At 58.6% G+C, this 12,254-nt stretch overlaps 2 protein-coding genes across 3 annotated transcripts in view; one reads left to right on the forward strand and one right to left on the reverse strand.

Annotated features, from left to right (window-relative positions):
* The window catches only part of CPPED1 (calcineurin like phosphoesterase domain containing 1), a 201,860-nt gene that overhangs the window by 168,089 nt on the left and 21,517 nt on the right, over positions 1-12,254 (forward strand). The gene's annotated exons all lie outside the window — the stretch shown is intronic.
* The window catches only part of SNX29 (sorting nexin 29), a 510,975-nt gene continuing 500,324 nt past the window's right edge, over positions 1,604-12,254 (reverse strand). For both annotated transcript variants that reach the window (XM_045777903.2, XM_045777904.2), the window contains one exon: positions 1,604-6,637. In XM_045777903.2, the coding sequence (XP_045633859.1) occupies positions 6,508-6,637 (130 nt within the window). In that variant the 3' untranslated portion in view covers positions 1,604-6,507. The remainder of the gene's footprint in view (positions 6,638-12,254) is intronic.

The following is a 12,254-nucleotide window of genomic DNA, read 5'->3' on the forward strand; positions in this document are numbered from 1 at the left end:
GAAGAGGCACAAGTGGCCAAGAGGAAAAGCTTCCGGGGAGGGAGCAGTTGAGGAGTGAGATGCGGGGCCATCGGCTGGGGTGTTAGTGACCAGGGAGTGAGGAGAAGCCACATGGAGGTCAGAGAGGAGGCCAGCCTCCATGTAGAGGCTGTTACCAGGAGCTGGCCCGAGGGCCACAGGAGTTGATGCTTTTGAGGAGGCAAAGTGGTTTGAAATAGGGAAACTGAGAATGAGCCTCCACTTGGGACAGCTCGAGGGAATGCTGTGGGGGGGTGAGCTGTGCTTGGGGGGGCCGGGAAGCTGAGCCCTCCCTGAGAAGGGGTTGTATGTGTCAGGGTTTGTTCAGTACACACACGGACATGAGGCAGGGGCGACAGTGTGGCCAAGACAATCCTGGCCGTGGGTGTGATGCGAACAGCCCCCCAGTTTCTCCTTCACCTTGGGCTGGGGGAGCCGGGGCCAACACACAGCCCAAGCTTAGTTTTCTTACCAATTCATACACCTGGGAAGGCACATGCTTCACGGGGCAGGGGTGAAGGGTGGGGGTGGGGTGTAGGGTTGAGAGGGCTGGAGGCCACAGTGTGTGCGGCGATTGCTGTCCACAACGACCAGCATTTGTCCTTCCCCCCGTATTTCATCAGCCTGGAGGGCACCCTCCTTGGAGCCCTGGTCAGATCCCCCCCAGATCTGATGGTAGGAGTTTCACAGAATGACCTCACGCCTGGGCTCTTCTGAACCCGAGGACCTTTTTCTCCTCCGTCCCCATAAGTAGGCTACATGGGCGAAGTCCCTGGCTGTGTGGTGTGGGTTTTCAAGGCGACGGAACTTGGGAGGGGCGGGGAAGGACAGTGTAGCATTTCTTTCTCATCCTCCAGCTAAAGCTTAAATGGCACTTCTGCCAAAAGAACCCTTTGGCCCCACCCCAGTTCTCAGCCAGGGACGGCCGTCCCTCGGGGTACGCGGCCATGGCGGGAGACACTTCTGGTGGTCACAGCTACGCGGAGCTACAGGCATCTCGTGGGTCGAGACCAGACACACCGTACACGTCCTACGTGTGGCCCCCCCAGCCGCATCCACTCCCCAGTGTCGACACAGCCACAGGCGAGACACCCTGGTCTCTGTGCCTCAAAGCGGGTCCTGGGCCCATTCTAGGCTCCCCAAGCCCAGCTTACTCCTTCGAGGGCCCTACTGCAGGCCGTAATCACAGGGACGGCTGGCTTCACAAACCTCTATTGTCCACCCCTCTCACCTGATGCTTCTGTCGTGTTTCCCGCTGGACACCCATGCCGGGCAAGATGCCTGGTATACAGTAGGTGCCCAATAACTATGTGGATGAATAAGAACCTGTAACAAGGGTTATTTCTGTATGGCATTCCGATGGCACTTCTCCAAGTCCCCCAGGGCTACCGGCTCGCACTGGGATTTCTGCTCCACTTCGGCTCTGATAAAGCTGAGGTCGCTCGAAGTGAATGCTGTTTTCTAGGCTCTCCCGGGAAATGGGGGGTGAGCTTTCTGGAAATTTTTATAATGTGTGTATTGAAAGTTGAGCTACTCTCCAACTGCTGAAAAAGAACACAAAGAAACAGACCATAAGTGGACCATCTAATTTATAAAACGTGACCGTTTTTATTGTCGTTGTAAAGAGGTGTATCTCAACCAGATTGTAACAAAATCACCACAGCTTATTCCAAAAGAAAATTTTAATACAAGAGATTTTAGAAAATTAAACACATTTGTTTAAAAATTCTATTGTGTAAACCTTAACATAAGAGGGCAGTTAATATAATACTTCACGTTTCAGAGCAAATCTGCCGACTGCTAGGCCCCACGTTCGTCCGGACAGTGGACTAGACTCTCCATGTGTTGCCGAATTCCCCCCTCCCCGGCAGAGGGCTCACGGGGACCCCGTCAGTTGAGGGGGACTCTGCTGGGATACGTTCACCAGGCGCCTTCCTGCAGGAAGTCCGTATTTGCTACGGCGAGCGGTGTTCTACCGAACGACGATGGCAGCGGTGGGGAAGCTAAGGCCGCCGAGGTAAGGACGTTGTTTCTAGGCCGAATGCCAGATGGGAAAGCATCCTCGTGAGCTCCACCACCCCCTCACTCCGGCAAACGCGTTCTCCAGGCTCCTTTCAGCAACTCGGGGTGCAAATGCGCCGTCTGCTCTTCCGTATCCTTCTGTGGCCACGGTCCTGGCTTTTGCAAGGGCCTCGGCTCCGGTTTCTCCTGAGGGTGGAAAGAATCCTTCCAGGTGAACGAGTGGCCTCGCGGCTCGCAGTGGGGAAGGCGGGAAGCAGGCCGGCTCAGGCTCCGGGGAGAGGGGCGCTCCCTGGGCAGGGAGCACGGAACCCCCGCACCTCAGAACAGTTAGTGCATTCAGCGTGTTCTAGCGGTGGGGGCTCATCCAGGCTGTAAGCTCAGCCGCGCTGTAGAGAAACCAGATTTTGTATTTTCCTCTCAAGAAACGGGTTAGGTAGGTAAAGAAGCCCATTCGCTGTGGCGGTGAGGATTTAGACACGCGGGTAGAGGCCCCCTGCCCTCGCCCAGAGTGTCACACGCAGGCCCGTGCACAGCAGTGGTTCGTAGCCGCGGGGAAGGTGAGCGCGGGGTGAGCCGAGCAGCTGCGTCTGGGTCGCGGTCGGCCGAGCCCAGAGCCGGTGGGCTCGGAGGGCGCCGACGGTCCCCCCTCATCCCTACCGATCCAGGAGCTGAGGTTTTATTTTAGAAACCTAATCAAAACCACGTGTTACAGAAACATGAAAACGAACTTTTTGGCACGGAAATGTTAGATAAATTATACAGTGCTACAATTGTGCGGAATTAGCACAGAAGCCAAACCCAACAGCAAATATTTAATGTTAGCTTTAATGAAACAATGCAAAATATTTAGAAAAAGGATGGTTGTACAAGACCTTGCTCCTGAGCAGACGGCTGCCTGCCAGAAGCAGCCTCTGTCTGCCGCGGCCCGGGTGGGGGCCAGAGCCCAGCGTGCGCGGCACGGTCCCGAGCGGAACACGGAGGAAAGGTCAGGACAATTATTGCCTTCGGGGAAGAAATCGAGCAGGAGGTGTGCCCCTTCTGGGATGCCTCCTCGCCGGTCTGATGCTCCTGGGCAGGTGGGGCCCTGGCAGGTGGTGTTCCGGCCGCTCCAGGCTGAAAATGGAGCCTGTTTGCCCTCAGTTCCGCGCCCAGGCGAGACGGCCCCTCAGGAGTGCAGCGGCTCCCCGGGCACGGGCTCTGGTGCTGGCACGAAGGTGCCAGGCTGAGGCATGAAGGCTTCTGGAGGAGACTGGTGGGGCGGGTGCCTGTGGGGGCCGCACAGGACAAAGCCTGGCCTGCATGCGTGGGGGCGGGCCGGTACCCCAGTGAAGGTCAGCAGGTGGGGGCGGGCGGTTGCGGCCTAGAATCGTGTGCCCTGGGCCTCAGATGGGTGAACTTCCCCATGCGGAGCCGAGAGAAAACGAGGACCCTTGGCACAGCCCGGCCAGAGAGAGCCTGGTTCTGGGTGCTGGGAGGCAAGCAGGGCGGTGTCTGATCGCGGGACTGGCCGGCAGTGCTCCGTTCCCGCTTCTGGACTCGGGCCCAAACGGGATTCGTCATTAGGCCTCCCGGGCCTGCTGGCTCTTGGCAGGAGCTGGGGCTGTGCTATCCACCCGATGTCAACAACTTTGAGGGGTTAGCGGGAACTCAGGAGGAGCCTAGCCGTGGAGCAGAGCCCAGCGTGTAGCCACATCTTGTCCACAGACCCTCAGCCCATTCCTCCCTTTCCCTGCTTCTGTCTCCTGCTAGGACTCGTAGGATGGTAGGGGATCCCTCTGTAACCAAAGACCTTGGGTGTACCTGGGTAGTGGTGCCCAGGTGCCCACGGTGAGCCCTGTCACCTTCCTCGGGTGCTGGCTTGGGAGGTGCCAAAGAACCTTCTTACTGGATCCAGGAACAGCTTGCACTGGTTTTTTCTGTTGCACTATCTTTCCCTCTGGCGGGTCACGCGGCTGCGTGGGTGATATGCAGGGCGGGGCCAGCCAGCCCCCTGAACTGGATCAGACAGCAGGGCAGCAGATGACACAGCCACGGGGTGGGGGGGTGGTGTGGGAGGTGGACCTGGGTCTGTGGTTCTTGCTCCAGGAACGGGAGGTCCACTGCTTCTGTGTCCACCCCGCCTGCCGGGGAGCAGGGCAGGGATCTCGAGCAGTGGGATGGAGGTGCCACCGCGGAACATTCTGTGAGCCCAGAATTAAGGCGTTGAGGAGCGGCTGTCATGTGTAGGTCACGTGCGGGTCGGAGCTGAAATGAGGGGGGTGGTCTGTATGCTGACTGGTTCTAGGGTTTCTGCGGCATCGCGAACACGGGGTGCACATCGCATGCAGCCTCGATGGGTTGCATGTGGTCCCAGGAACAGGCTTTTCCAGCCGCGTCTCAGAAGAGCAGGGCAAGGTTTCCATGAATGATCAAGCTTTAAAAAACAGGCAGAGTTTCTCCTTTTGTGAATACAGGCTGAGTGTGTAATTGCTTCTCAAGGCTTAGCATCTGTCCCTTACAGTCCTGGGCATTTTTTTTTTCTTTGTTTTTTTAACCTCTGCAGAATGTCAAAGCAGGTTCCGGGAATTCTGGAGAAGGTGAGGTCAGATTCACAGACATGTCTCGGGTTTGGTGCCCGAACGGGTGGGTTGAGCAGAACCCTCAGCCGCAGGGGACGTCAGCCGCGGGAGGCTCCACTCCATATCCCATGCAAACACAGCTTCCCAGGGACCAAGGGGGAGCAGGACCCCACCCCTGGGAGGCAGGACTGGGGCAGCGCAAGCTCTCAGAGTCCAGGGCGACTCTGTTCCCGCAGCCAGTGACGGGCACCTGGCTGGCCCTGTGGGACCTGGAATGGAAAGGAAGCCCCTAGCAAACAAGGCAAGTCCCCGTGTAGCTTTCCTGGGACATGGTGTCTCGGATCCTCTCGAGCCCTCTGAGCTGCCGACAGGGCCCCTCCAGCTTCCCCCCACGGGAACGGTGGGCTCGGTCTGCTCCCCCAGCTCATGGCTCCCTCCAAAGTGGATCGGGCCGCCGTGGTTCCCTGGAGGGCGGCACGGACAGCACGTCGCTGTGCTGAACTGCCCGGAATCGTCTCCGCTGCCCCTGGCTCACGGGAATGCCCGACAGAAAGCTTCCAGGTGCCGCGTGCTGGAATGTCCCTTGGTCTAGGAAATGCTTGATGCCTGCCTGGGGTGGGGGGGCGGCTCCCCAAGTCTGAGCGGTTCTGACGGTTCCAGGAAGCTGCTGGGGTTAGCCGTCCACAAGCACCTCACGCCCTCCCTCTCGCTCACGTCAGTCTGGCTGCCACGTGGTCTGTTGGACAACATGGACCAAGCTCCTCAGTCCTTCCCCCAAAAAACGCGAGCTCTTCATAGCTGTACGTGCCGTTCACAACGGGCCCGGGGTGCTGCACGTTCAAACTGGCCAAAGGGCTCTGGTTCTGCGAAGTTGGCTGACGTGGGAGCAGGAGCTGGCCGGGCTGCTCATCTTCATCCCGTTCCCACCTGCCGAGGGGCCTGCTCTGAGACTGGGGGGGACACACACTGAGAGCACGTGGGGCAGAGGGTACAGCGTGAACGTGTCTTTGGGGGAATGACCATGATCTGTCGCGAGTGTATGTTGTCTGGTTCCCAGGGAGCCACGTGGAGCTCTGCGGGCTCCGGAGTCTGCAAGCCCGAGGGCCTGTGGCTGCTTCTGCCGTAGTTCTCAGAACACAGTCTCTCTCATGACCTTGAGGCCTCTTGCCTTGTGAGGTCAAGGCCCCGGGTTTCTGGACAGCCCAGGGCCACCAAGCCTCACAAGGGGCATGTGGGCCCAGGGGGCCTCAGGTTTCACCTACAGGGGCTAGTCCTTCCGGAAGCCAAGCTCCGAAGGTTGGGGGAAGTGCTCTGTGTACCTCCATTCAGCGTCCTTAGTGGCCCCTTCACAGGAAAGCCATGTGAGTTACCGCGAGCCACGGATTCTACAACCAGGGGGTCTTAGGACCACGGGTAGAGAGTAAAAGGGGAAGGAACGCGACCTCCCCCCTCTAACCCCACGTGTCCATAGGTTACAGCAGGCAGTTACGTTAACAGGAAAGAAAAAGAAAAGGGTAACAGTCGTTCTAATTCCTGTGTGGGAAAGAGTCCAGAGGTGGTTTCCGAACCACCTCGGAGTTGTGCGCCTCCATCAAGGGGCTCCGAGCTGCCCCCGGTGCCCACCCTCCTGCCGGCCCCCGAGCTGGAGGGAGGGGAAGGGACAGGCCCTGGGAGGGTGCCCGTGTGTCCGAGTCTGTCCGGCAAGCAGCCACCTTGCCCTCTGAGACTGCCCAGTTTAATCAGTGTCACGGGACTGGGGGGAAGGTGCGCTCTCGGGGCTTCACCCGGTGACGTGGGGGCTCACTCCAGGCTGGAAGGGGCCGGCTGCCGGGGCCAGGTCAGACGCCGAGTGGCTGGGCGGAGGCAGCTGGCGTAGCACATAGGGCCCAAGTCTGGGATTCGGCGGAGGTCAGAGGTCGCCGCTCTGGGGCTCCACGTTGCGGGTCTCTCTGGGGTGACCTCGGGACAGCTTGGGGAAGCGGGAAGCCACTTTGGGCCGGGTGTTCTTGGTCAGTGGTTCTCCAGGAGGAGTGATGTCCCTGTAAGACAGAGCAGGGAGAACTGGATTAAGTCAGTGTGAGAAGGGCGGGAGTGGTCTCAGAGGGGACAGCTGCTCTCCAGCTCCGACTGGCAAGTACAAGGGGGGCCGTGGCTTTCTTTCGCCATTGTCATTGAACCGTGCCCTTGCTGGAAGATCAAAGAAAAGAAAATGCTTTGGATAACATTAAATTTAAGGTTAAAAGAGGTGTAGCAAAAACAGGGGGACTTCTTGTGGAATTCATCCTAAGAGAATAACCAGGATGTAGGCCAACGTCTAATTAGAAGGACGTTCCTGGGGACAAGAACCAAAAATAGTAAAACAGCTCAGCAGTCCAACCGAAGGGATTACCTGTCTCGGTTTTAAACGGTCTACGCGTCGGGACAGCAGGAGCGCCGCAGGCCATGGTGGACGGGGCACTGAGCACCTGGGGAGGTTGGATGAGGAGAACCGAAGATAAACGAGGGCGTGGGAACCCCCTGCCAGGGGTTCAGAAAAACCTGCAGCACAAGGCGGTTTGTCTCTCCATTCCACGACTTTCTTGAGCACCGTGTGGGTCGAGCCCTTCAAGCCCCTGGAGATACCGCCGTGAGCAACACGGGTTCTCCCAGGCCTGGCGGACACTGACGGGCCACCGGCGAGTTGATGTTATAGGTGGGACGTGATGAAGGCAGCTACGGCCTCCCTGGGCCGAAGCCTGAGGCTGCGGCCTCCACTCAGAGGCACCCGAGAGCGCTGGTGGGTCAGGTCGGAGGCTCTCCGTGCAGGAGGGAGGCTCGTCAGGTGGCCCCGCTGCAGGCTCGCGGGGTGGGGCGGGGCAGGTGGTCCTCCACGGTCCAGCTGCCATTTGAAGTGACCCCTGCCTGCCCTGTGGAGAGGGGCCTGGAGGGGTCTGGGCTGTGACCGCGATGCTGGTGAACTTATTTCCTACGGTTCTTTTAACAAGTGACCCCATACTTAGTGGCTTGAATGCAACACGTACCATCTTACAGTTGCGGGGGTCTTAAGTCCAAAACGGGTCTTAGGGAGCTAGAGTCAGAATGTTGGCAAAACCGGTTCCTTCTGGAGGCTCCAGTGGAGAATGTTTCCCTGCTTTTCCCTGCTTCTGGCCCCCTGCATTCCTCTGTCTCATGAGCACACGGGGCCCACCTGGGCCCTCTGCCCTTTTCGAGATCCTTAACCACCCCGGCAGAGTCCCCGGGGACTGGGGCGTGGACATGCTTGGGATTATTCTGTGTGGTACAGAGATTTGAAAAGTGGAATCAAAAGATGTGGTATTTAAACAATAATGTTCTCCACAGCTGGCAGAAAACGTAACTTCTACAATAAATGTCTCACTGGTACAAAACGTGTCTAAAAAACCACGCCGAGATGAAATCACACTCATGTCTTGAGTGTCCCTGTGCCACCACCTTTCCGAATGTGTGGCCCCCAGACTCGGCCAGGGAAGACAGCCCCTCTACCAGGCTCAGCAGGACCCAGGCCACCCAGGGAGTACGGGGCAGATCCAGAACCGTCCACGCCCCTCCAGACAAGTGAGGGAATGAGCCACGTGAAGGAAACTGCCCCTGCCGCATGGGTCCCTTGGGCTCTGTGGGACAGCCTACATCCTGCCGTGTCTCCACGACAGTTCCGCGCTCAGACGACGAGGGATGTTCATGCCTTTGCGGGGACACGGTCACTGTGCTCAGCGAGACGCCCCTTGGTTTGAGGTCAGGACAGTACCTCAGTAACAAGCTGAAAAACTCCTCTCGTGACCGTCTCCTCCCTCGGAAGTCCAGATGCACCCCGCTTCACGGGCACGACGTGAGCGCCACATGTGACCTGGAACAAGGGGGAGCGGCCACCTCGTTCCCACGCCCGGCCAGTGGCTCGGCCGCACGGTCCTCCTTCAGAAGGACATCTGGCCGCAGGCTGAAGGCCACCCTGTCCTGGTCTTGTCTCAGAACTACCCGGCTACCAAGCCTCCTGTGCCTGAAGGCCCCTCCCAGCACGGGCAGCAGACGCTTGCTCACGCGGTGGGGACGGCTTGGGTGTGAACGTCATTTGAAACCACCCCCTCCCTTCACTGTTCAGGATCCAGAGTCCCAGTGGCCGACCAGCTCGGTGGCTGTTGTCCTCACTGGGCACGGCCTACGAGGTGGGCTGAGTCCCACCAGAGCCTGTCAGGCCCGGGGCTCAGCAGCTCTGGGGAGGGAGAGTTACAAGTCAGTCAGGACATTCCTCTTTTCCAGAAACGGCACCGACTGTGGCGGACGTAGCCTAGCCTGGGGTGTCAGGGCAGCGGCTCTGAACCAGGCCCAGTCCTGCCAGCCAGGGCGCCTTGCTGTCTCTGAGCCTTGCTCATCTGTCCCATGGAGATGATGAGCTCGGGACCCTCAGGATGCTGCCGGGAGGAAGGGGCGCTGACCCCACGTAAGGCCACATGCTAGCTGCCCGCCTTGTTCTCCTTGACCCTTGGCTTCCAGGACAGAATGAAGGTGGGGCTGTTCTGAGAGTTCAAGGGATACTCAGCCACTCAGAGCCCGTGAGCTGTGTCGCCTGATACTGCGCCAGGCAGAGAGGGGCCCACGGTCTCACTGGGGATGGGCAGTGCAGAGCCCAGGAGCACAGTTGGTATCCTGACGGGTAAACACACGGTGCTCTGAGCAGGGCACCAGACTCGGGCATCACGGTGCTTACAGGGCTTCCTGGAGGAGGAAGAGCTGAGAAAATGAGGAGAGAGTGGCATGGCTCACCATGGGAAGGGTCCTGTGCTGGGGGACACCGCCAGCTGCTTTGCCTTCCCAGAAGGCAGGACTGGCCGCTCGGGTGGAGTGGGACGTCACTGAGCCGATGCCTGGGGGGCTCTGAATATCCCTGCTGGGGGTCCGACCATGAAAGCAGCTGGTACGGGGGGAGGGAGAGCTCCATCCTCAAGGCCCCAGCAAGCAGCGACAAGGGGCCTGATGGCCGTGCTGGCCCAGACGGGCAGAAGCTGTGGCAGAAACTCCCGTAAACCTGGGACAGCGGGCGCAGCAGGCAGGCACTGGAGTTGAGCCGGTGGCAGAGGGGGAAGGTCCAGGGGAGCAGGAAGCCATACTAATGATGGGGTCGGCGCTAAGGCAGTGGATGAAGAGCTGGCAGCCCCGGGCGTGTGGAAGGCCACACCCCAAGGAACTGCTGCTGTTTCAGGTCAAGAACTGCCCAACAGTTTCCTATAGCCATTGGCCATTTGCGTGTTGTCTTTGGAGACCGGCCTACTCCAGCCCTTAGGCAGCTCCTTAATTGGGGAAATGCACATCCAAACCACAGGGAGCTCTCACCTCACACCTGTCAGGATGGTGATTCTCAAAAGCCTCAATGTTTTGGGGAGGAAGTTGGAGCTTGGAAGCCTTGTACGGTGTTGGCGGGAACGCAAAATGGTAGAGCTGCTCCGGGAAACAGCGTGGAGCTTTCAAAGGATGACAGAGAGAAAGAAGTGTACGATGCGGCAATCCCAGCTCTGGGGATTCCCCCGGAGAGCCGAGATCAGGACCCTGAAACGGCATCTGCAGCCCCATGTTCCCTGCAGCAGCGCTCACAACGGCGAGGCCACGAAACCAGCTAAGAGTCTGGGGACGATGAATGGATAAAGATAATGTGGCCATTATATATAACAGAATCTTGGCCTTCCCGGAAATCCTGACCCACGCAACCCCGTGGAGGAACCCGGAGGAGATGATGCTGCGTGAGCTCAATCCGCGGAAGCTAGAATTCTGTGGGATTCTCCCTACAGGCAGTGTCTAAAATAGTCCCACTCCTAGAATCATGAGTGGAATCTGGTGATTAGGGTACGGAGGTACGAATCAGCAGGCCCAAAGCTCGTTCCACCGGAATCCTTTCTAGAGCCCCGCTGCATGGCACTGTCCTGGTCTCATCGAGAACGTACTACATGCCCAGAGCGGGGGAGGGCAGATCTCCTGTGCTCACAGCATACGATTTTTCGTGTGTCTAATACGGGCAGGTGATCGTAGCAGAAGGGGTGAGCCTGTGGGTATATGTCAGCTGGGAGGAGAGAGGGCGGCGAGCCTGGGGCAGGGGCTAAGCCTGCTCTGACCAGGAGGAGGTCAGCGGCGCCCCAGGGCTGGGCACGGGCTGTTCCAGGGAGGTGGGAAGCTCACTTTGTGAGTGCAGCCTGAAAAAAGGGACATTTGATTTTTTGGAACCGAGGCTCCCTCGGGCTCCTGCTGTAGCCACTGCCTCTGTTGCCGTCACAGCTCGGTGTCCTTAGAAGGCAGTTCTCCCCATCCTTGTGAGCCACTGACTCCGTGCCTCGTGCACGGTGGGACTGAAGGGACGGCGCCCGTTTCCGCCCTGGCCCCGGCGATAGACGGCAGGCCCCCGAGCAGCCAGCCCCGTCACTGCTCCGGCTCGTCTGTGTTGTCTGAGAAAGTGGGGGCTGGGCCCTCGGCGGGAGCGGAACTGAAGAATGAGGGGGAACTACCTTCCTGACCTCCCAACTCCTTTACGAGGTCGGGGCTAATCTGCCCCCTTCCACAGACAAGGAAGGCCCCACCTCCACCCTACACAGGGATTTCCTCCGTAAACAATGTGAGGCACTGGACAGGACTTCATTTTTGGAGTCTGAAAACCAGGGTTCCTTCCATTAGACTCTAGAGAACCCTCGAGGAAGGTACATTCCTTACCTTCCCTCAACTCCGTTTTCTGATCTGTGAAATGGGGATGCTACTGGTCCGTCCTACCGTGTGTGACCCATTCAACACCTGAGTCTGCGACGTTTCGAGGTGGATGTGGTGCTCTCAGGGCCCCGAGACAACTGAGAGAAGAATGCGAGAGCACAGGTGACGTCCGGCAAGGACAAGCTTCGGGACTTCGGCAGCAAGGGCAGGAAGAACCGTGAGACAGGCTCCAGGAAGAGGACGGGCTGATGCCCCAGGCTGCGTATGGACGCAGGGCGGCACGTGGCGGTGGCGCGGCCGGGAAGGCTGCAAGGTGATCTAGATCCGTGCGGTCCCGGCGCTGCACGAACCCGCCTTCTGCAGGGAGACGCGGGCGTGAGCGAAGACTTGGCAACACAACCACCCCTTCTACATTTGGCCATACTCTATCTGCTACCAGGGATGGAGAACACACACCAACTGTAGCAGGTTGCTGACTCATCAACGAAGGACGAACACATGAACCAAACCCCCCACCCCCAACTCCTCGCTTGCTCTCGCAAAAAAATTTTAAGACTTTTTTTTTTTTTTTTCCTAGAGAGCAAGCGAGTATGCGAGCAGGAGGAGAAGCAGGCTCCCCGCTGAGCAGGGAGCCCGATATGGCACTTGATCCCAGGACCCTGGGATCATGACCTGAGCCAAGGGCAGACACTTATGAGCCACCCAGGTGTCCTCAAGTTAAAAAAAAAGGGGGGGGGCAGCCAGCCTCAAAGGCTATCCCCTGATTCTGTTCATAAGACATTTTGGAAAAGGGCAAAACTACAGGGACAGATCCCAGGGTGCCAGGGTTGACGACAGCATGCTCTAGGTGACGCTGGGGGTTAAGGGCTGCCATTCTGTACCTTGATGATGGTGGTAGTTCTAGGACCCCATGCTTTTGTCAAAACTCCTAGAACCATACAGGAGAAAGGGCAAGGT

This window comes from Ursus americanus, chromosome 2 (genome assembly GCF_024610735.1).
Source record: "Ursus americanus isolate L20-20 chromosome 2, mUrsAme1.1.p, whole genome shotgun sequence".
Classification (NCBI taxonomy): domain Eukaryota; kingdom Metazoa; phylum Chordata; class Mammalia; order Carnivora; family Ursidae; genus Ursus; species Ursus americanus.